This window comes from Lolium rigidum, chromosome 1 (assembly GCF_022539505.1).
Source record: "Lolium rigidum isolate FL_2022 chromosome 1, APGP_CSIRO_Lrig_0.1, whole genome shotgun sequence".
In the NCBI taxonomy this organism is placed as follows: Eukaryota; Viridiplantae; Streptophyta; class Magnoliopsida; order Poales; family Poaceae; genus Lolium; species Lolium rigidum.
In genome coordinates, this window is record NC_061508.1 from 353,976,076 (window position 1) to 354,000,578 (window position 24,503).

Sequence of the window (24,503 nt, forward strand, 5' to 3'; positions counted from 1 at the left end):
TTTAGAAAATTTGGACTTTTTTAAAAATTGGGCATTTTAAATCAGCACATCATTCAATTTATTTTAATTTATAATTTTCGAATCTTTCACGAAAAATAAACCGAAAACTGAAATCATAAAAACAAGTACGTAGATCAAAACGTAAACTGGGCTGAGCAGGCCGGGGCCGGCCCATAGCACGCACCGACGAACGGTAATTGCCCTCTGAATACGAGTTGGCACCGCAGCCCTATCCGAACCGATCACCTGTAGACCTAATAATAAATAAAAATCCCCAAATCCCCAATCCAATTCTCCGAGGTCGCGGTCGTCTTTGTTTGTTTTTAGATTAGATCGACGGAGAGGCGATGCCGACATCGTTTGCGACGATGGAATCCCCCGCCTTTGCTCCTACTTTCCCAGGAGGATCCTCGGCCGGCGGTGGCGGCGGCTCCAGTGGGGCGGCGATGGTGAGGAAGAGGACGCCGGGGAGATGGAAGAGGATCCCGCGCGTCCTGACACCGGACATGCAGGCCAGACTTGTGCTGGGGGGCATGGATTTCGAGAAGAGGAGCCGGTGGTTCCTGGACAAGGCCGACGAGCTTGAGGCGATGGACCCCAACGGGTGCGACTCGGAGGAAGCCAAGATCGGCTTCCTGGCCTTCCAAGCCGAGGTAGCAGCCTCCTACCGCAGAATCGCCAGAACCAGGCCGCAGGATATCGTCCTCCGCCCCATCCAGCTAAGCGACACCAAGTAATTAAGGAGCACCACTTTGTCGTCTACTACAGTGCCTTTATCAGTTTGTTCATATAGATAGATAGGTGTATGTCTCATCGCATAAAACTGTGCCTTGTCACTTCATACAGATCAAGTAGACCATGCTAAGCACCTTACTTCACCTGCAGGGAAGAGATGCTGACTGCTGAGGAGATGGAAGCACGTTTTGCTGAGCGCAAGGGCTCTCCTCATCTAGCACAACTAGAACACTTCGCTAAACTTGCCTTGGCGCATTACAATGCCAAAAAGGCAGAGGTATGCATCCAAAACCTATATCCATGTAATTGCGTTATCACTTAGTTCACTAACAAGTACGATCGTGTTACAAAAATTGCAGCACAACAAGTATGATCTAGCTCAAGCCTTGACGTCCAACTGCTTCTCCGAGGCTTGTGGGACGACATATGCTCATGTCAACTTCACAGCCACTCCCCAGAACAATCAGAGTGATCAACCGATGAAGAGACTCTTCTTCGCCGAGCTTATGCTAATTCCAGAACTCCAGTTATGTGAGGATGCCGAGCCTATGCGTGTGCTGCAAGTCTCCACTATTGATGATGCTCCTTGTTTTGGTATGGTGTCCGAATCTCTTGCTATGTATTTTGGTGTCGCTATGGTGCTGCCCCTATCAGCTAAATTTATAGTTATGCCCCTATTTTACTGTTGTGTTTAGCAGCCAACAACTTGCTTCTTGGTGACTAAAGCTCTCATCTTTATAAGTGACCAAGCAAATGTTACTGACTCTTGGTCCTAGGCGATTAAGCGATACTCTAATCGATAATAGTAGGCATTTTGGATCTCCTTGTCGGTTATGTACATCTAACAACTAAGGAATGTTGTTTTGTTAAATGTGTAGTAAACTAACTGATTATAGCATACAAATACCAATTTAGATGTTGCCGTGTACCATTCCTCACTCAACATGATGAGTCAAATCATAGAGAAGCTGCCTGTAATGTGCTCTTTCTTGTGCATCGGAACTAATCGTAGGCATGAATGAGTAAGACCACAATATTATGGCTGGTAGATTAGATCTTAAGTTTATGTATGATAAGAGGGGAATGAGGTTTGAGTTCCCATTGACCTGTTGTGGATTATGCTGACTTGCGCTGTTGCTTGCTAGTGCTTGGCATTATGGCTTAGACCCTTAAATTGAGATAAAAGAAAAATTAACTTGTAAATACAGAAATTAATCTAAACTTTCTGAATAAAGAGGCAAACATACCTTTAATTTTATTCTGGCTTGATTTTTGGTGCACCCCCACCTTGGGCTGGTGCAGCTCCTGGTGAGGCTGCCTTCTTACGCTTGTAGGTCATGCTCCACAATTTCACATGGCATGTAGTTTCTCATAATTTGAAAAGAGGAAATTCAGCTAGCTTTTAATAGCATCGATCACGACAGCTTAGATGTTGCGCTTTGAACAAAGAAATCTAGCAAGCCCTATGAATAAAGAGATCGGAGCTGCTAAGATAGAGTGCCAGAAAGACCTTCTTTCTGATAAAAGTGCAATTAATTTCTACTTTGAGAGAAGTGGATCAGGTGCTTATATGAGGACTTAATTGTAATAAAAGTGCATGATTTTACTGTATTACATTTCTTAGGTATTTTCTGAGAGTGCATCTACATGTGCCATCACAATCAAGGTTATCAGTTTTCACATTCTCGACACCGTAGTTCTAGTAATACATGCAACAAAGTCTGTAAAAAGAGCAGGAACAAAACGTATTTGCATTGGCCACTTGAATATGCATATGCTGCCATTTAAAATAATTACGAGGGTATGATGTCCTCATGCAAATGCTGAATATAAGAAGGTTAAAATAGATGCAAATTCAGAAACAACCTACAACTTCATGAGCATGAATATGCATACGCTGTAATTAAAATAGTTACAAGGGTATGATGTCCTCATGCAAATCCTGAATATAAGAAGGTTAAAACAGATGCAAATTCAGAAACAACCAATAACTGCATAACCATGATGTTTTTATTAGACAAAGTGTGTTAAACATGTAAATTCAGTGTGTGGTGTCTGCATGGAATTACAGAATATTATAAGGTGAGAATGGATGCACATATGAAATACCTAAGGTGAGAACGAAGGCAAATGCAAAATATCGGCGAGAGTACCATGTAAATATTTATTTTCTTGTAGTGCTGTATATGCAGTTTGCTAGTCTATGTTTGCTGCATGTTTTTAGTGATATATGAAGAACACTTTTGTTCATACAGAAATCTTATGTACCATCCATAGTGGTAGCTTATACAGAAATCTTGTAGTACTTCATATTATATTTTCAAATATCATGTGTGCTTACTTGTGTTGCTCTGCAGGTGGGTGCCACGAGATACGTCGGAAGATAGATCACAAGATGAGGGGGGTAAGAGCATCTCCAACAGGCGCGCTATATAGGCCGCGCGGCATAAAAACGTCCGATATAGCGCGCGCGGGACAGAATCAGGCGCTCCAGCAGGCGCGGTAAACGGCGCGGTGCTGTAAAATTTTTAGGGCGCGCGGCGTTTTGCACAATCCGGAGCGGCATATCCGGCGCGTCGGCTACGCGCGCGGCATCGCTCGTCCAACCGCGAAAAATCCCCCGCGCTGAAACTTCCTCCCCCGCGTCGTCGCCCGAGCCCAATCCGTCGTCTCCGCGCGCCGCCGGCGATCCCGACGATGGACGACCCCTCCGGCAACCCGCCGACCCCTCCCTACTCGTCACACCCTCCGCCGCCGCCGCCACTTCCGCCGCGCCGCCGCCAAACCCTAGCGGCGGCGCGACGCCGGGAACCCAACGAGCCGCCGCGCGGGCGCCGTTCGTCCCGCCGCGCGGGCACTACACGCAGCGCCGGCGCGCGGCGCGGATGGCCGCGCGGAGGCACCGGCAACGCGCGGCCCGCGCCGGAGGGCAGGGCGCCGTCAACGAAACGGCCTCACGTCGGCCCCGCCGCCGTCGCGCCACCGAAGAAAGCGAAGGCGCCCGTCCCCCGCCGACGGCCCTCCTCCTCCGGCGCCGAACCGGCGCCTTCTCCTCCTCCTCCTCCGCCGACCCGCCCGACGCCTCCGTCCCGGCAACCGCGCGGCGCACATATGGTGGATGGTGAAATGCCCGAGAGGTAAAAAACACTTCTTTTTTGTCGAATTGTGGTTTAGATGCATACCTAGCCGATGGTAATGAATTTCATTGCAATGTAGAGTGGATGATGCGGCATTCATGGAGACAATGAATGTTGGATCCTCGTTCTTGCATGACGATGAAGCCGCCTATGGGGAGGAGGAATATGAGGATGTAGATGAGGAAGGAGAAGGGTTGATTGAACCTCGCCCTCCTGCCGGGCCGCCAACTACACCATAGCGGAGGACAAGTTGCTTTGCAAGACGTGGTTGACAATTGGAATGGATCCAACAACCGGTACCGATCAAACAAGAGAAACATATTGGATGAGGATGACGGAGTACTTCAATACAAACACAAGTGGGATCGAGCGAACCATGCGCTCACTTCGGTCCCGTTGGTCCCAGTATCAACACCGATTGCCAAAAATGGGCGGGCGTGCAAGCCAACATCGATGTTCTCAATCCGAGTGGCACTAATGAGAATGATAGGGTAAGTGACTCTACTATGTTCACCATATGGCTCATATGAGAAGAATACGGTTGTACTTCATATGGCTCATCTATTTTCTTTTGCGCATATGTGTAGAACTCCATGGCTCAAGGATTGTTTAGGGATGTGGGAAAGAAGAACAAGAAAGGCAACAAGATTCTTGGCAAGCCATTCACCTTGCATCATTGCTATGAAGTGCTAGGGAATGAAGAGAAGTGGAAGACGCGCGGCAAGTTGGATGCGGCAACTATGGCGGCCAATGCTACCGGTGATGCAACAATCATCGATGATGATTCAAGTGATGAAGGGAAGAAGAGAAGCTCCACTCCTCACTCCATCAACAATGGGCGGAGGAATGTGCCCGTAGGAAGACCGGCAAGGAAATGAAGGGAAGGAAGGCCGGAGATGATGACATTGCCATGGCTATGGAGAGGATTGCAAATGCAAGGTTGCAAGCAAATGAAGATAGAAAGATGCAACGAAACTTGGAGAAAGAGGCTATGGATGCTATTGAAGCTAGGAGAGCCGCTTTGGAGGAGAGGATTGCCGCCAACGAGGAGAGGAAGTTGGCTTTGGAGGAGAAGAGGCAAGCCACCGAGGAGCATGCACGCCTAGCGGAGGAGGAGAGGAAGCTTTTCTTGATGGATACTTCCCATATGGATGAGAGGCAAAAGGAGTACGTCAACCTTCTTCGCGATGAAGTGTTGGCCAAAAAGAGATTGTTGCTAGCCAACATGAACACTTCCACCACCGGCATGTTTGGAGGAGGCATGTTTGGAGGAGGCATGGGAGGCATGGGCGGCATGGGAAGCATGCCCATGCCCACCATGGGAGGCATGGGCGGCATGGGAAGCATGCCCATGCCCTCCATGGGAGGCATGGCCGGCATGGGAAGCATGCCCATGCCCTCCATGGGAGGTATGGCCGGCATGGGAGGCTATGGAGGCATGGCCGGCATGGGAGGATCAAGCTATGGAGGAGTGTTTGGAGGGACCATGGGAGGCTCCGTGAGTGGTGTGTACGGGAGTATGGGAGCACCACCGGGAGGCTTCGTGTCTTCCATGAATGCTACTATTCCTCCTTCAACCCAAGATGACGAGGACGAAGAAGAAGGTGTTGACTTGGAAAATGCGGAAGTGTGATATGCATTTGTGATATGCATTGTTTCACTTTGTCCATTTGAACCATATGTCGTGTGTCATTGTTGAACTACGTCATTTTGTGTGTCCTTGTTGAACTATGTGATGTTGTTGCACTTTGTGTCATTTATTTCATGAATTGTGTCATTTCTTTCATGAATTGTGAATGCAAAATAGACTAGAAATCTGTTTTCCGCGCCCGCGCGCGCTGTATTTTGCAGCGCCCGGCGGAGGACCATTTTTCCTGCGCGCGCACGCGCTGTATTTTGCCGCGCCCGGCGGAGGAAAAAACGGCACAGCGCGCCATATCTGTTTACCGCGCGCGGATTCTTGGTTTTAGCGCGCCGCGATATAGCGCGCCTGTTGGAGATGCTCTAATGGATTATGAGCGCTGCCATGCATGTCACAACATTCTCAAGCATCCAAAAGGAGACAGTTTCATCGGAGGACATGATAGCACCAAGACGCCTTACTACTCTGCAACTTAAGTCTGAATTGGTGGAAAATTAAAAATTATTATCGGCATGTGTGATGTGACGAGATAAGTTATTGTCATGTGTGATGTAAACATGCTTCCAGTTTATAGGGTTATGCCTGAGTAGTTTGGAACCAATTATGCTTCAAACGAGTGGGCTCCCGGTAAGTTATTGTCATGTGTGCTCTAAACATGCTTCCAGTTTAGAGGCTATGAGTGAGTAGTTTGAAACCAAATATGTTTCAAACAAGTGCTACTGTAGTTACCATGGTGAACCTTTGTTATTGCCAATTACTGCTGTCTCAAGAATCCTCCTGGTTTCTGACTTATATTTCTACTCAACATATCCAGCCTCGACATGTTGGACCTGTAGACACACGACTGGTTCCATTTGCATCTCATTGTTCTTCTTGCCGCTCCAATTTGGTGCTGAGCTTCACAAACATGAAGCTAGTGTGAAAAGAGGAGGTTATCCATTAAAAATAAATACTCATGAATTTTGAAAATCTTCAGGTAACACACAATTTTCCATGTATTTTCCTCGGCAAGAAATTAAGTAATTCTGAAAACATTGCGATAGATAAAAAATTAATATACCAAAAGTATAAAATAAAAGAAAGGTCATAAAAAGTACAATAAAATGAGAAAGGGAAAAAGAAACAAAAATATGAAAAGTAAACTAACCAAAACTTGCGAAAACTGTAAAAGGAGGCCGAGCTACATGTAGCCCTTTATTTTCAAAAATTCGGAAATCATAATTTTAAATTTCAAAAAAAATCTGAAAAAAAAATCTGGATGTACAATGATGAAATCTACAAACGTGCAAATTTTTAATGTGAAATTATTTGTATTATAGGCTACACAAAAATGACAAAATCTGACTAGGTTTTATAGTTTTGAAATGTGCACTATTCACTATTTCCAGATCTACACATTTGATATTTTAATGTAGCCTAAAGTACTAAGAATTTCACAATCAGATTCTGCATGTTTGTAGATTTCATCATTGGCTACATTCATGATTTTTTTGGATTTTTTAAAAACTTAAAAAATATGATTTCCAATTTTTTGAAAATAAAGAGCTACATGTAGCTCGGCCTCCATTTATCCACTCTCTCACCGGCTTGTCTCAACTATCATTCTACTAGCTGCACTGCACAGCTGTCTCGTTCGTTCTTGCTTAACACGGGACTAACGAATTCCGCTCAACATGTATCTCGAGACATTAAAAAGAGAAGTTCAACGTTGAAAGTGTTAATTCAGGGTCCAATTTGAGCATTTGTCTTTTCCCCCTCCTCGAAATAGGCTCTCGCCCCGCTATATTAATATAGCAACCACGATACAACAAGCATACTGGGGCCGCATCACAACTAAGCCCAAAGGAACCAACACAGAAAAAGAAAAAGAAAAAGAATGCCAACACCGGCAGATCGACAAGAACGAGGACAACCCGCCACCGCTGCGCATCCCGGAAAAGTCCTACCACACTCCTAGCACTCCGAACTACCGCGTACCAAACAACACCTTCAACAAGGAGGACGACGATGACGCCGCTGCTGTCCGGACTAATCCTAGGGTTTCCCCCGGTCCACGGAGGGGATTGGGCGAGGGGGTACACCCGACGCCCTCCAGGAAGGCAAGGCGGCGCCCTCGGGCGTCACCGCGACGGTGTCGGCAAGGCCAACAAGGATTTCTCCCAACCCCCAACACCACCACCCCGTTCATCCGAAGTGCTCCGCCCAACCAACCACCCACAAGCACGCGCCACCACGATCTTGACGTCATCCTCGCTGTCTTTTCCCCCTTCTACAGTTGCGTTTCAGTTTGAGATTTCAGTTGTTGTAGTATATCTATCTCATCATTTTTTTCTTGGATTTTATTTACTTGTATGAAGAGGTTTTCGATTTTGGGGTACTCTCCCCGTGCAATACATAAGACGCGTATGGCACTTCAGCATGTGACTATCATTTTGCTTGTAAAATTAAATAAATTTGCAGCGTAAAATTTTATTTTGTTCGCACGCTCCATATCTTATACAAATACTAGTATTCAAAGTTTTAGATATTGACTGTGCCCATAATTATGCGGCTAAGAAAATGTTGAGTGCATGCATAATTTGACTTGATCCATGACCGGTAGTACTTTATTTTTTCTTATCATTTATAGAAAATAAAATTAGCTCTGCCTGTACACCAACTAAAGATGCACTCATCTCCAGATTATTATAAAATAAACTTGTGTCAAAAGGCACTAAAAGAAATGTCAGTTTACATGTAGTAGCATAAAAAAAATGACCTGCAACTATCGATTCCCACCCAAGAAGCTTGTGTTGGAAATCTTGGAGCCGGTGTCGACGGCGCGCCGCCGTTGACACTCCTCCCTGAGCCGGCCTAGCGGTGATGGTTGTGGACGGTAAGTAGCCGAATGGGTCCGGAAGACCACATCCGTCCCGGAGATGAAGAACAAATGACCATATATGAAGCTCTATGACGATTCGGATATTTTCCGTCTAGAAAAAGTCCTCGAGAACCACACCACTCTCCTGTTGTAATGCACGCCACAAATCATTAGGAGGCCACATCCCCAAAGATCACGTTTCTAGGTTGCCCATGGTGAAGCATCATTATCACCATCGGCGGAGGTTTAAATAAAATGATGGGTAGGCCATGCTAAAGGAGAAGAGATCATTTCCGCAACCAAACCACTTCATTAGAGATTAGTTATTGCTCGATACGTTTGCTCTTATTGGTTAAAATTAGAGGATAAACATATATGCCTATGAAATTGCTAAGAAATTGGTGAAAGAAAGAAAACTACTCGGACATGAAGATTAGAGAGGAGTATACTAGTAGAGGATAACATCTTGGTCGTGTGCCAAAAGTAGCCTTAGTGGCATGTGCTTGGCACGCCACCGGTATATTGCCGCTACTTCTGGTTAGAGGGTGACCCCGTCGCGCCTGGCAGCAGCGGCTGCCCATGCTTCTTCCTTCTTAAGTGGAGGATCTTCTCCAGCCTTGGTGCGTCCTCACAAGCTCCGTCTCAGCCAAGTGGCGATGTCCTCACAAGCTCTGGCTGCTAGAGGCCGCGTCTCGCCGGTGGTGCTTAGGGACTTGATCGGGTTTTTTGCGATCTATTTTAGGGTGCCCTTTGTTACCATGGAGGCCCTTGTTGTAAATTTTCCATTCTTGAGGTTCTCTTTGTAAGTGTTTATCCACCCCTGAAGTAATGGAAAGTCTAGGTCCTTTGAGGCCTATCTTGTTAAAAAAAACGTGATGTCGCCTATAAGGGCTCGATTCGCTGGATGGCTATGGTTGCTAGTGCCTGGCTATTGGAACCCTCACCAATGTGCCATCTCCGTGCCTCTAGCAAACCCCTGCCCCCATGACTCTGGTGACACTACTGCCGGCTGGGCCGCTGTTTCTCCATTGCTTCCCTCATCCCCCCAATTCTTGCACCAAAAATATATATACCTAGCATCTTAGTGTTCGGTGCCACTACTTAATGGCAGAAAGCCGAACAATAGACGAGTTGACGTAGACATGGCATTACCGATAGTATTGAGGCAACATAAGGGCCTATGGATTACATGTTAGTGGGCTAGGCCTATCCTACATAGCCATACTTTTTTGTTCGCAAAAATCTTTGGTGGTCCACAACCCAGTTTGTCCGTAGCTCCGCCAATGATTGTCACCTACTCCGACAAATCTTTCACCTGATTTCAAGGTGCGGGGAAGACCTACCTTCGTTTGAGTCGCCTTGCCTCCGCTGCCAACTCGTCAATGTCACAACCGAGTTGAACGATATCGTGTCTTTCAGCGGCCAATGTCACAACCGAGTTGAACGAGATCATACATGTCCTTCAGCGGCCACAGGGGCTGTCGACTCAAGGTTGCCACCCCAGCTATAGTTGGCCAGCCACCATATTAGTGGAATGAGAAAAAGCCATGTCATTCTCCTGCGGTGGCGGATGAGTTTGGAGGGGGCGAAGCGGAGAATCAGAGATGACAGGGTATGGATATGGGGTGAAGGCTACATGTCTTAATTAGGAAGTCAGATACTAAATCACAGGGTTATTATTTTTGAAGGAAAAGAAAATAAATGGGAAAAAAGACAGTAACCCTAGCTCTACGGAACCGTACGGACGAATCGGTGGGAAGCGAACAAAGCGGGTCCAATTATTGCTCTGCTCCCCGACCGAGGCGCGCGCGTATCTGCAGGTGAGAGCCAGGTCTTCCGCACCGTGCTGCACACCACACTGTCTCCGCTGCTCCGCCGCCGCCGCCGCCGCCGCCGACCGAATCTGCAGGTGAGAGCCCGCTAATTCCCCTCGCCGACGCAGCAGGTTTCTCCTCCGGCTGCTAGCTAATTTTATATGCTTGAACGACGAGCCTGCGGCGGTCCAAGGCCGGCGCCCTACCGCTGCTCGTCGCCGAAGTTAGTGCGTGAGCGAGCTCACCGCCGTGGTCGAGCGCGCGCCCTCCTGCCAGATCCGGCTTGACTGGTTTTTAAGCAGCACCTTGATTCTGTTTTACTCGTGGTTCTCTTCGTGCGATTTAGCGGAGACCTCGAGCCATCTAGGATAAACGGATCTACCGTACGTACGTCGTCCCTCCACATCCTCCCACCCGGCCTCCCACATTGCCGCTTTGCCTCGTTTACAGCCACACGCCGTTAACAAGCTACTAAACCTGTTGCAGCGAGCTTGCGCACACGCAGTAGCAATATGAAGCAGTGTACTAGCTTAACGTTTTTCTGGGCTTAATTAGTGATGGTCACAGACCTCTCTTCCACGATGCAAAACCCTCACTACAGTGTATTTAAAGCTAAGTTCGCTCGGATTACTAATAAAATAGAATTGCATTGACTGACTCAGTTTTTTATCATTTATTTTGACTCATAGGTTGCCTGTTTTTCTTTTTTTGACTCATAGGTTTCCTGTTTGGTGGTTTAAGCTTTTCTTGTATGTAGGTCGACCTGCAAAAATGGCTGCCAAGAGGTATGTATGTACCCAGATTGAAAGTGTGCATCTTTTCTTTTCAACAGTACAAACATGAGCAGTTTAGGAATTTTTCTTATGATGTCAATTTTAATGTGCCATTCATCTAAATATCATATCAGATTTAACATGTGGCGGCACAATGTATAGCATATATATCCATACTGATTTAACGTGGAACTGAGAACATGCTAGTTTGTAATGCATTTACATGATTTAAATTCCTTTCCCCTGATTATTTTCTGATTTAATCAACACCTAGCTTTCTTAATCCATCACATGGCTGAGGATACCTTCTTGCTCTAGCCTTCGTAGCTAGCAAGATGTACATCATGTGGTAGTAATACGCAAGCCTATCATTATCTAAACAGAAAGAAAATAAAGACTGTGCATGGCTTGGATCTAGGTTATTAGAACTGGTTCAAATGGCTGACCGATCAGTGTGGTATACATACTGCTAGCTAGTAGCCGTCAGGCCTCATCAACTGGCCTGTACCTGCGGGTCTTCATTGCTTGGACATCACTCAGAATGTTCTTGTTTCCGTGTGGATCTCTTGTTACAATAGAGTTCAGGGTACATGATTGTACTACTGATGTAAAGTAGCTAGGCCCCTGTCCATTGTGCTCTCAAAACTGGGAGTTCATGTTCTGCCCAACGTATCTCTGCTGCTTCAGGGTTTTTATGTGGCTTTGTACCTTTTGTCTCCGTATGGCCAAGTAATGCATTTAATTACTGGTATATATAATTGATTGAAGTAGAACGTACTGATCAGAACATGCCTATGTCTTTCACAGTGTTGGCGAGGAGTTCGTTGATCACCGTTTGCTAAGTCGACTTCACCATTTTCCCGATTCAAAAGATTTACCAATACCTCTCAATATGGTAGCTTACAGTGCAGACGATCCTCCTTGTCAGACGACACAGTGCACAAACGTGGCGGTCCAGCAATACAACGCCCACCAGGTACGTGCATCTGTGTTTCTTTGTGTATTACACAATATGAGGCTTGGCAACAATTGTTCAGTGCGTTGGACATAGCCTTAATTAGGGCTTAACATTACATGATCACAACCTAGAGATCAGAACACATCATTAGAGAAGCGGGGGTTTCCAACAATTGTTCAATGAGGCTGCTGTTTTTCTTCTTGAAAGTGAACAGTGTGAACTTCAATGATGGTGTTGTTGTGCGGCAGTCTGAGCCTCTTGATACATCATGTTTTTACTAAATGCTTTTTCCATTGTTGTTGTTGAGCTAGTTCTTTTGATGCTCCTGGGAGTTGTCAGTTATCCTAGATATTTTGCTCTGCACCCGATGATATAAAATCTTCTTATCTTGTACTCGTGTATGCTTGCACAGGTGGATGATAAGAAGAAGATAAATAATGCAGTTGGAGTTGACAGCAACATATTCATCTTGAACCCGAGGGACCCAATCAGCTACTGGCACTTGTACTTCAAGGGAACTGTTGGACGGAAACGGTTGAGGTACTTTGCTGAGCTGAGTGGCGAAAGAGGACCCGAGATTCTAAGGATATGTGAGGTGGTGGATAAAACAAGAGGTGGTAACCATCATTGTTTGCAGCTGAGATGCATTTTTGGGTACACGTACTATATATTGATACTGACGGTGACTATATATTTGCAGCTTCCGTTGTGAATTGCGACCACTGCTTCGGAGGGATTTGGCACCCTCTAGGAGGATTCATTGGGTCGAAGCATGTTGTATGCATGTAGCCGAGAGCCCCAGATTTGATTCATTTTGGCGAGTTTGTGGATCTAGCTAGCAGATGGATTTTGCTGTCTATGTGTTCGATCAGCTCTTTGTATTAATCTGTAGTGATTTGGTTGTGCACATTCTCAGTTGGGTGGACGCCAGAACTTGGCCCTTTCATTATCCCACAGGATGACGTGGATTGATTAGACAACCACCTCTGTGCCGGTACACTACAACTAGTAGCTAGTAGTACTTAATTTGTCCTGTGATCCTGAGTCAAGAAGAGAACAGCGTGACACACGCAGTTAACCCGCACCATTTTAACGGATAATGCTGATGGAGCAAATTAACTGTTTTTTTATAGATATATTGATTTTGATGTTAGCTTCCACATATGCCATGTGGTAACGGCATATTAATTTCTTGAGCAGACACATTGTGGAAATCAATGAAACCATGACTAGCTAATAACTAAAACTAGTGATTAATAGATAATTCCCCGCGCGCTGCTGCAGAAATTGTGGGCAATATATTTGGATGATCTTTGTTTGTATTTCAGAGAAATGTTTGTATTAATAATATCATAACTCACAATAGGAAATAATTACATTTTTATTATTGTATTATCAGAAAATATTTATTGAGCATAGGTAGCATAAGATGCGGTGAATTTAAATATCGGGGTTCTTTTGTTCATGTACGCAAAATATGTATTTGGTAGTCTTCAATGGGTAATCCCCTGGAAGCTCTGGTGTTTAACTATCAGGATATATATCAGTTTCCTAAATCTTGTGAGTGGGTGAGATCAATTATACAGTCGAACTAACCATCATATGTGTTCAACTCTTAGAGTCAAAAAGAAGAAAAAAAAAGTATTATGCCATAATCTTGCATGAACCACCTCGCGACAGAACGAAGCAAAATCAAAATATCATGATTTTGACATCTCTTACATCACAACCCTATTCTCCCATGAATTGTGTGATGTAGTATGTATGTACACTTGCATGTATCAACACAAACGATCAAGCGGACTTATAGTGAATGGACTATAGTTAAGGTTCACCTTTCTTAGTAGGCTGTCGTACACTTCCTAAAACAAAATGAACTAAAAGAATCTATTGATTTTGAGAGAGATCAATTCTTGTGTTCCATAATCTGCAACATGGCCTACATCATGCAAACTGTAAACACACGCAATCCATCTGGCAAGTAAGTACGAACAATTACTAAGAGTAGGTTTCTGGTAAACACACACAATTTTTCTGACATTATTTTTCAGATTATCATCGAGGAGAGCTTCCCGGTTCAGTTCCACACAAATATATCCACCTGACCTGCGACGACAGGTTCTATCAGGACAATGTAATTTCAAATTTTGGTTAATACGCATTATACTAATCCGACATTAGATGTCAGCTCTTATATAACCTATTGTGAAGTTCTGCACACTTGTATACTAAGGTGTTAGGAGGTGCACATTTCAAACTTGTATATCAGCTCTTATATAACCTATTGTGAAGTTCTGCACACTTGTATACTAAGGTGTTAGGAGGTGCACATTTCAAACTTGTATATTAATAACTCTTGTAAAGGGTACACAATTCAGAGAAAAGGAACATAATCTAATGTATATAGTGCATAATTAACACGGGTACCAATTGATAAATCATAAAAGATCAACTGAAAAGAAAATAGAATTATGGCTACTTCTGAGAAGAGGCCTTACTTCTGAAGATAAAGCATCCTGCTTCTCAGTTTGACAGAAAATTGGTGAGCAGCATGCCATTATGTACCAAGTAGTATTCCTGATAAGAAAAATTTGAAAAAAACAGGTATGCCAACGGACAATTGTGTTGGACAAAATATTAAGATTGCACTATGAAATAGAAAATATAGAACTGCTACCTCAGAGCAAGTGAAAGATCAGAAGCAAGCTTACATAATTGTTGGCATAATTGAAAGAATGGAAATACTCTCTTGTTGAACGAAAGAGAATAGTGCACTCCGCGGTGAGAAAAGTAACCAGCAAAAGAATTTAAGAAGTAACCAAGTCCACTTGTAATTACATGCAAAACCTATAACTGGAATCATATGATTGATTCGCTTAACATTTGTTTAGGTGGTGAAAATCTTTTACCGAAGATATTGCTTGTACCATATTACAGTGGAAGGCTACTTGAATGGCTTAAGTGATTATTTCTCAAGTCTCAACTGAAACAGAAAGATTAGCGTACAAACATAGAACCATGGGAATGACATCCTATTTATTCCCATACAAAGAAAACAGTACATGAACCTTTAACTTTATAAAAACTGTTTCCCTTGAACGAAATTTGGATTAAGATTGTGAATAAAAAAATCAAACTTACAGTGAGGAAATAATAGACCTATCTATGTTAATAAAAAAATAAAACATACAAAGAAAAAAAAATACCATGTTAACTTACGCCTGCAGGTTCGTTGCAAGAAATATCCACATGAAGGCTCCAGTCAGAAAATCCACCTGAAGATTGCCTTCAAAAAATAGTTGGGTCACCTGCTGTAGTGAGGCGATAACTAAGGAGTAGTTTTCACTGCCTGCTCTACTCAATCTAATGAATGTACAAACTGAGGCTATATAAAGCAATGACAGAACATCATATGTATGATCCTTCAAACCTCGCATACACAAATAGTAAGGGAATAACAAAGAACCTCTCTAGCAATAAAGTGGATAATAAGTAGAAAAATCATGGATTTGGTAGCAGCTATTGCCAGAACCGGTCCTTGCGGCATCTGAGAAAGCCATATGCGTCGTGGTTGTGTCCCTGTTGATCAGGCATGGCAGATCATCGGAAAGCAAAAGAGAAGCGAATAGAACAAACAGAGACTTGATTGCTTGTCGGACATAGCTTGGACAGGAGAGAAACATCAGAGAAGCAAAGGACAGTAGATGGGCAATTTAGCAGGAGAGCAGGACAACCAGCCCAAGGGCTGTTTTTGGTGGAGACGTGAACAGAAATTGGTTTATAGGAAGATTTATAGGAAGAGGAGGTGGAGAGGCAACAGCGGGGAAGAGGAAGTGGAGGCCAGGCGATCAGGTCGTGCAGGCGTAACCGGCGGCCGATGCTGATCCTGGGCTGAGCGTGGGGAGGGGAAACGATAGGTCGTATGGAAGATCTCAGAAACAAATGTTACGGAAGAAAAGGAAGGAGAATTTTTTTTCTAAAAAAAGTGACGTGGCAGTTTGAGTGGGGTCTGCTGAGGTGGAGGGGTTGCATGTTGAGAGAAATATGTAAGTGGGGATGATCTTCTTAGTTATATAGGATAGCCATCACCCTATCCTTTCAAAGTGCTTCAGCCCATCAAGAGACCCGTCTTGTGTCGCTCCCCACCCAGGGCAACATGGGGGCAACCCTAGCCGCCACGACCTCCCCCACCCCCCTCCCTCCTCTCACGCGTTACCACCACGCGACGCCACCAGACAAAGATAGAGGGGCATATAGTGGCGGCAATACATATTCTCATGGCGTCGTTAGAGGTCCTCCGCGGTGGACTTGGGAGGTCGACCCTCTCATGCGATGGCGCGGTTGGGCGAGTGGTGGTTGTGGATCTTGGCTGTAAAGTGGGAGAGATTTGGGGAGATGCAACCGGCGGTGAAACTGGGCTTCAACTTCTGTTATGGCGGACGATGGAGACGACAAGCATTTGTGATATTCTTTTTGATATGGAACACTCGTATTCCATTAAGACACCGCTAAATCGCGGTTACCAGGCGGATAAATACATGGTCTCCGTGAGCTACACATACACCCAAAGCCGCTAGCTCATGAGCCAACTTGTTACAAATGCGAGGAGCAAAAACAACACTTACCTGAATGAAGTTCATACTGAACCTAAATTTGAGGTCAGAGATGATGACACCGATGGGTGCAAGATCATATGCCGACGATATAATGGCTCGATAAAGATTATTATTTCCTCCACCAAGTATGCAGAGAAACCAAGGACAATGCAAGTTTTACCCATAATCTGACAAAATAAAAAGTGCTCACTTCGTTCTTCTTATCATGTTCAGCAGTTGCTGTTATCAGGGTCCAAACATCCTGTTACTGTACTTGAAAAAATAACTAATACTAGTACTACTAGTAAGCAGTGGTTCGTATATATGATTCAGTTGCAACTGTATTGACTATTGAGTGAGTGTACCTTAAATAACTTCGCCTGCAGGGAAGAGCACCTGACCGCCGAGGAGATGGAGGCGCAGCTGGCTCCACGCAAGGTCTCACATACAGCGCAAGTGCAACACTTTGCTCAGCTTGCTCTGGCGCATTACAATGGCAGAAAGACAACGGTATGTATCTACGCAAAAACTGTACACTCTCAGTTTCGATCATATACTAGTTTTTGCTCTATTTTCTTGGTCCACTTTAAATCTTACTGATGGAAAGAATGTAAACACAATCAGCACAAGTTTGAGCTCTCTCAAGCCTTGACGTCCAACTGCTTCTCCGAGGCATGTGGGACGACGTACGCTCATGTCAATTTCACCGCCGTTCCCCAGAAGAGTCACTCAAATGACGACCCAGGTCACGCTCACATGAACAAGAGGCTGTTCTTCGCCGAGCTTATGTTTGTTCTCCATCTCGGGGCGCACGAAGGTACAGAACCGATGCGTGTCCTGCATGTCTCTACTATTGATGATGTTCCCTGCTACGGTATGTTCTTAGAGTCTCTTTTATTCTAGATCAGTAAACATGCTTCCATTGTTCTTGATTAATTTGGACAATAGCATTAACAATGAATCCTGAAGGTTAGTGATCATGATGGAGTTATGTTGCGCCATCTGCAGGTGGATGCCACCAGATACGCCGAAAGATCAACCACACGATGAGGGGGGTCATGGATTACAAGCGCTGCCATGCATGTCATGACATTCTCAAGCATCCAAAAGGAGATATGTTCATCGGAGGGCATAACAGTACTAGGATGCCTTACTATTCTGCAACCTAAGATTGTAATGTCTCGTGGTAACTTATGTATTTGAGTATCCGTTTTTGCAACTTTGATCATTTAAGTAGCAACGCCAAGAGGAATTGAAAAAAGAGCGAACAATACATTTTTTAATATCGACTATGACATTTCTAGTGAAGAGAGAAGCATGGACAACAATATATTTGTGAAGGAGAAATAATAATAGTTTCCTACATTTGGCAAAATTATTGGGTGAACAGAATTGAGCTAGTGCGGTTTCTATATATGTGGATGGTTTGGTTCTCAGAATTAGCAAGAATTATACCAAGATTCTCATTTCTTAATGCCCATATGACCCTTTGACCTCATCCTGAAATTCCAGGCTTTTGCAAGTGTTGTAATGTACCCGTATAGTCTTGTTTTTCATCATGCTGAGATATAATTTAAGACATTCTTATCAAATCACTAGTAATAAGATTTCAACAAGGGAATTGCATATGATTAACTAAGTTGTCCCTGTCTACTCAAGTTTTTATGTTATACGCAAATGAGATGGGGATTTTCCCTAGAGAATAATGTTATGACTATTTTTGCAAGGGTGCAACACATCATGCAACATCTAGAGGGTAATTAGCTTATCTAGAGAGCAAACTGAAGTGAGTGTAAGCTCATAACCTCGAGGAAGCAAATAACGTACTCCTAGGTTGCAATGTAGTTTTTTTTTTGTCTCTGCTGGTTCTTACGTAACACACTGCAGAAATAACTCAATTTATACCTTATAATAAAGTAGCTAAAGTTTCTGCTGAAATTATCGTCAACAACAATTTTTAAACCATTTTACCCTCCCACCAAATCACTTAATACTACACCTGCCATGTACCCTCCCATCAACTGGCTGCAACTGGAGAATGAGTAAGGCGAGAGAAGGTGATGACGCATACATCAACCAGGGGTGGGCGGGCTTCGCCGTCGCTCATCAGCTGCAGGTAGGCTAGTTCCTCATCCTCCTTCGAGTACAGTGTGGTCATCTTCGACTACACATGCACTAAGATGATGACCATGTATCGTTACCATGGCGATGCCACCAGGTGTGCTTCGAAAGTCATGTCTAAAGCTTACCTGGTTCTGCCTCGCTGCTACCATGTCTGTGTCTAGTTGTTGTTCCTGTCGTGTGTAGAACTATGATCGTCTCTGTTGTATCGTCAACTATGATCGTCCTGTGTCCTGAACTATGACTGTGTGTTGAACTATGGTCAGTGTTAAGTTTGCCTGAATTGTGATTGTGTTCTTGCTTGTGCTGTTCATCGCTGGTAACCTCACCACTGAAGGGAAGAGGTAAGCAGACGGAGATTCTGGGTTGCAACCAAACAACAGGAGCACTGGTCTGGGCTGTTCAAGGCCTGAAAGCAGACCTACCAAACAGGCATAGCCCAAATCTCCACGGGGCCGAAAAAACTATGTGCATGCCACCAAACAACGTGGCTTTTATGGCCCATGGCCCGTCTGCGACGCGCAGGGGACTTCTTCCCACGGCGCCAGTGGTACAGGAATCTGATGCAGGCTACCAAACGCGCCCGAAAAGTCTATTCACCAACCGGCTAATGCATCGCCTACGACGGTGTAGCTCCTATGCGCTGACTACTCCACTCCACGGCAACCACTCGTACGCGCACGCCGCTGAGCTACAGATACGTCCACGCCTGCTCCTCCATTCGGCGCTAGGCGCTTCGGCCACCGCGTGCTCCCGCCTCCACCCATGATTGCCCAACGCACACTTGCCTCCTTGGCAGCCGACAACCGCTGCCACAAGCCACTGTCGTCGACGCCCCTCCAAGATCGTCTCTGGACGGGCGTGTGCGTTGGCATCCAACGCTGCAGCTCCTCTCCAGCGGTGCAGTTTCTACTTGTGCTTATGGTACAGAAATTCCGATGCTGCCGACAACTGCGAGCTCGGCGATGATGGTGCCGATGGTGGCTGCAACTCCTGATTTGCGCCCAGCTGGTCTCCGACGGTGCCAACGGTGGTGGACTGGTGACCAGTAAGGTCGATTCATCCACGCCACTGCCACCATCGCCGGTAGAGAAGACAATTTTGTGGGGAATTTTTTCAGTTATACATACGGTGTCATAATCTGTACTTATGCTACTTGTTTTTGTTGTGCAAGCACGTGCACGTGTAAAGTGATACAACGATTTTTTTTATATATGATACATAGAGATTGCAGCAATGTTACATAATATTGGATAAGGTAGAAAAAGTATTGGATATACCGCAAAGAAATGTTACAAAAATATGAAATATTTACACACAAAGAAGAAAGTGTTACATTCGGAAAAAAAATGTACGGAAAAAATGTTACATCCGGAGGAGGCGTACGTGGTTGCCGTGTAAACTCCGACATCGAAAGGAGAATGGTCTGCCAAGTCAAGCTGGATATCGTGAACGTTGCTGCATACTCTGCACCAACGAGGAGATTTTGGTGGCGGTTAGGGTTAGCCCCAGTGTCGCCCTAGGGAGCAGCATGGGAGCCTCTCAGAGAGCTTTTTTTTATTTATAGAAGTGAGCCTAGCTCAACGGGCTGAGGGAATGTATGTATAAACCTATCACCTGAGTTTAAATCCTCACAGGCACGAATTTATGTTCATATTTATACTTGAGATCGAGTCAGATTGATTCTAGTACTAATGCAATTTATCTTGAGGACTATAATTTAATCTTAACCAAGATTTAAAAAAATCTAGTGCTCATGCTTAATGGTTGTGTGCATTTCAAGTTGGTGCAGATACTAGGAAGTGAAATTCTCCCTAATTAAAGCTTTAGTAGGAGGACGGAATGAAGACCAAATGTACAATCTATGTATGTTTATATACAGGTTGACCGACAATAAAAGCTCATAGTTAGGTTCCGGCAATGTTAACAAACCATCCATAAGAAGTGTCACGAGATGGCGACTTAATATCTTTTTCCCACTTGTGAGGAGTACAAGCCCAAGACCTGTATCATCCAACGACGACGAGTACGCATTATCTTTCTCACTTCTCACGATCGATGGCCAGCTACCTTGCTGGCTTGGCCACGACATCGACCGGGTTAGTTAACAAAACGAAAATTCATCGTGTCGACGTGCGTGTAACTCGTGCAGGGGCTTCTCCACGGCGAAGGCGAACCATACGTTGATACATTATTATACTGGGAGGCCATGTTGGGCAAAAAAAAAATCCCCTTGGAGCTGCGCACGGTCGTTCCTGTGTGTAATTCAGACAAAAACTATCCATCCATCGGCTGCTCTATATATACCCATTCAGTGTTAGTACGACGCGTGTGTACCGTCTTGGGCCAGCCGAAAAATATTCATGATGTAATTTCGGAGAAGAAGAAAAAAGTTCTTTTTCTTATCGAAGACAATAAATATCATAGCTGCGGGACACACATATGCAGCTAGCTGCGGGATGACCAACTCACCACGGTCACAGTTCAGCAGCATTCACCCGGTTGCTAGCTTTCGATACACAGTAGGGGGATCACCTGACGCATCATACAAAAACAAAAATCCTGCCTGGCACGCTAATCAGAATCAAGCCAGTCCAACTTAAAAACCCAGCCGTGCTTTCTTTTCTTCTTCTTATGCTCCTCCTCCTCCTCCTCCTCTTCTTCTTTGCATCCAAGAAAATTTTGTAGAGGGTGCCAGATTCCTCCAAAGCAATGGTCGCAGTTCACCACAGAAGCTGCAGATAAATAACATACAATTTGCTATCAAACATACCATAGCATGTATACACAGAAATACGCTACTGATTACATCATGGTTGTAAGTTAATTTTACTAGCTGTGACATCACAGGTACAAAGTGAGAATAGTTCGAGTACTACTTACCAGCAATTGCTTTGTCCACGAATACACAGGTCCTTAGCTCCTTCGGCCCTCCTACGCCGCTCAGCTCTGCAAAGAACTTGCACTTTTTCCTCCCCACCGACCCCTTGAAGTATAGGTGCCAGTAGCTGACTGGGTCGTCCTGAGACAATACAAACATTTGACTGTCCACTCCAACAGCTCCCCTTATCTTCTTACCACTCTCCACCTATGCATACATGAGCACAGCATAAGAAGACTGATTCACTAAATTAAGTGATAGCAAACATAATACTAGTAAGCTGTAGAACAAAACAATCTAAGAAAGGTATGCATCTCTCCTATCGCGACTAGCAGCAGGCTAAGGTATATATATACACCAGCAACAGTAGAGCATTTCATTTCTCAGTGGAGAAGACACACACACATGCGAAACGTCTCCTTGCAACTGTAAAAAGAACAGACCAGCCAACATGCGCACAAGTTCTGGATGAACTTCTAAGTTTTTGGCAACCAAACGTCGAGTTATTTATATTCTGTAACATGGTCCAAATGAGCATTTTCACTTGAGAACTTAAAAAATGTGGTTTAAGAATGTGCAACTTAAAAAAGTCGAGTTATTTTGATTCAGACATATGACAGTAAATTTTAAGCACAGTAATTCAGTGTCTTTGGAGCTATGACTTATTTGGTAAATAAAAAATCTAAAAGTCCCAATGATCATTTTTCCAAATCAAAAATCTGAAATTAATATGTGATACACTACACCAGCCTCGGTGCCTTAGATATAACGTAAGAGGAGGCCTTTGTGTACTAGTGTACACACGTTTGGGTTAGCACCGACCTGCCTAACCACAGTTCTTAAGAAGAGGCACCAATGGGCATCATAAATCCAATGACCATCACTGGTCAAACCATCTACTATGATGTCTAATTGATTCCACTTCTCTAATGTGGTGTTCAGATCTCTAGGTTCTGACCATGCAATGTTAAGCCCCAAGGCTATGGCTAACACAACGAACAAGGTTGGCAAGCTAATACACAAAGAAACACAGATGCACATACCTGCTGGGCGTTGTACTGCTCCACCGCCACATTTGTGCATAGCGTTGTCTGACATGGAGGGTCATCCTTGGCGTACTTCTCCATATCGAGTGGAAGCGGTAGATCTTTTGAATCAGGAAAATGCTGGACTCGACTAAGCAGACGGTGACCAACAAACTCCTCAGCAACACTAGCAAAAGTATGCTCTAATCAGTTTATGTTATACCAGGAATTAAATGAATTACTCGGTCACATGGAAACAAAAGGCACGAAGCCACATAAAAAACCCTGAAGCAGCAAATACTTTGTGAAGAACAAGAACTCCCCGGGTTTGAGAGCGCCCTTAATGGGGGAGCCTTAAGCGACAACCTATCTATCTATCAGCTGCTTGATAAAGTTCTAGTGACCTAGATCATCCAAGCCATGCATGCAAAATCCTTATTTTCTGTCAGTTTGGATTGTATTGACAATCTATCGATCAACCTGCATGGATGCCCTCTAGCGCATTACTACAGCAGTACCACATGATATGCACCTAGCAATCATGCAGGTTGGAGCTAGAGCGCATCCTCTACTGTAGCCAGCCAAGTGATGGACTCGTAGAACCGTTAGTTATTTACCTATTTAGAACATACTACTGATGAGAGTAAGGGCCTCTAAATCATATAAATGTGCTATGCTACTTGTTAAAGCTTATACGATTTATAGAGGAAGGGTACATGAAATCTGATATGACAAGAAACACATCTGACTTTTCTTTAAACCACTCACATTGGTGTTGTTGAAAAGGAAATGCGCAAACTTTCAATCTGCTAGGGCATCTACATCCATACCTTTTTGGAGGCATTGTTGAAGCTCCACCTAAAAGAAGGCAGAGAAGTTGGAACCACCAATCAAGAGACCTAGTATTAGTCAACATAAACAACGAAAGGAATGAGTCAGGAATGCAATACTTGGTAATATGAGCGCATTGTGCAAGGGTGGGCCGGCTGCTACTGTTTTGTGCTGTGTGTGGCCGCGCGTGTGATCAGGATCGTTGCAACAAGCTAGTGTTATCGACGCTTGGCTGCAAAATGGGCAAGAGGGAGAGCGAGGTGAAGGGGCGCCATGGATGATGAGAGTATGAGAGTAGATCCGTCGTTTCTGGTAATAATCGGTTGAGGAAGAGATGGAGCCAGCCCGCAACCAGGAAACCACAAGTATGGAAAGAATCAAGCTAGATGAAGAAAGCCTAGCTAGCGTGCTAGCGCCGGCCGGGGCGTTTGGCGGCGCGAGAGCAGCGGTGCTAGGGCGTAGTGGGATTAGGCCGCCGCGCGCCGTGCAAGATTATAGCCCGCGCGTCGGCCTCGAGGGGGTGAAGTAGGGGTCTCTCACCTGCAGATTCGGTCGGCGGCACCCCCGCGGTGTGGACCGGCGGCGGCGGCGGCAGCGGGCGGAGTGAGTTGGTGTGCAGCGCAGCGCGGTGTGGAAGAGTGGGTGTAGTATGTGTCGAGGTCGAGCAATTATTGGACTTGGACGGACCCGCTTTCGCTTTGTTCGCTTCCCGTCCATTGGTCCGTACAGTTCCGTACGGCTTCCCGTCGATTGGTCCGTTTCCAAAATCCGAGGCTTTTATAATTTATATAGAAAACTAAATTAAATCTGTAAAAAAAACTTATATATTTTAAAGTGGAGATAGTATTTATTAAAGCTATTTGCACCCGGGGTACAAATAGTTCTTCACCGGGTGCCTTTTCATAAAAAAAGGGGCTTGCACAATGTGCTAGAGTGGGTGCAAAATCATTGTCAAAAAAAGTCATACAAAATTATCCCAAAGTCTTCTCAGAAAAAAAAAATTATCCGAAAGTGACAATGAGGCATCATGCTAAACTGTGAATTTCACAAAGAACCCCCACCACCACCCCCGAAACCTACAAACTATACTAGGTGGTCCTTATAATAGACAAGGGAAATTTACTAGTACTC

The 24,503-nt window shown here is 44.7% G+C and overlaps 3 protein-coding genes across 3 annotated transcripts; 2 read left to right on the forward strand and 1 right to left on the reverse strand.

The window, feature by feature from the left end:
* The first annotated feature begins 298 nt into the window (after positions 1-298).
* LOC124684643 lies at positions 299-6,288 on the forward strand. Its single transcript, XM_047218914.1, has 5 exons — positions 299-733; positions 886-1,012; positions 1,095-1,329; positions 3,093-3,140; positions 5,878-6,288. The coding sequence occupies exons 1-5, from the start codon at positions 348-350 to the stop codon at positions 5,988-5,990; spliced, it is 909 nt and encodes a 302-aa protein (XP_047074870.1). The 5' UTR covers positions 299-347; the 3' UTR covers positions 5,991-6,288.
* Positions 6,289-10,221: 3,933 nt separating this feature from the next.
* LOC124684644 lies at positions 10,222-12,899 on the forward strand. The gene is made up of 5 exons (XM_047218915.1): positions 10,222-10,283; positions 10,908-10,973; positions 11,769-11,937; positions 12,332-12,533; positions 12,620-12,899. Exons 2-5 carry the CDS (start codon positions 10,960-10,962, stop codon positions 12,706-12,708), a joined length of 474 nt encoding a protein of 157 aa, XP_047074871.1. The 5' UTR covers positions 10,222-10,283; positions 10,908-10,959; the 3' UTR covers positions 12,709-12,899.
* Positions 12,900-21,174: 8,275 nt separating this feature from the next.
* Positions 21,175-23,959, reverse strand: LOC124684645. The gene is made up of 5 exons (XM_047218916.1): positions 23,913-23,959; positions 23,372-23,440; positions 22,560-22,728; positions 21,519-21,723; positions 21,175-21,370 (listed from the first exon to the last, which is right to left on the reverse strand). The coding sequence occupies exons 2-5, from the start codon at positions 23,383-23,385 to the stop codon at positions 21,210-21,212; spliced, it is 549 nt and encodes a 182-aa protein (XP_047074872.1). The 5' UTR covers positions 23,386-23,440; positions 23,913-23,959; the 3' UTR covers positions 21,175-21,209.
* Between the last annotated feature and the right edge of the window lie 544 nt (positions 23,960-24,503).

Bases quoted from the DNA above. Each gene is read 5' to 3' on its own strand.
- LOC124684644 (XM_047218915.1), top strand. The intron at 11,938-12,331 runs GTACGTGCATCT...ATGCTTGCACAG, and splicing joins AGCAATACAACGCCCACCAG to GTGGATGATAAGAAGAAGAT. The intron at 12,534-12,619 runs GTGGTAACCATC...ATATATTTGCAG, and splicing joins GGTGGTGGATAAAACAAGAG to CTTCCGTTGTGAATTGCGAC.
- LOC124684645 (XM_047218916.1), bottom strand. The intron at 21,724-22,559 runs GTATGTGCATCT...ATGTATGCATAG, and splicing joins AGCAGTACAACGCCCAGCAG to GTGGAGAGTGGTAAGAAGAT. The intron at 21,371-21,518 runs GTAAGTAGTACT...ATTTATCTGCAG, and splicing joins CGTGGACAAAGCAATTGCTG to CTTCTGTGGTGAACTGCGAC.
- LOC124684643 (XM_047218914.1), top strand. From the start codon at position 348: ATGCCGACATCGTTTGCGACGATGGAATCCCCCGCCTTTGCTCCTACT. The intron at 734-885 runs GTAATTAAGGAG...CTTCACCTGCAG, and splicing joins ATCCAGCTAAGCGACACCAA to GGAAGAGATGCTGACTGCTG. The intron at 3,141-5,877 runs TAAGAGCATCTC...TTGGAGATGCTC, and splicing joins AGATCACAAGATGAGGGGGG to TAATGGATTATGAGCGCTGC.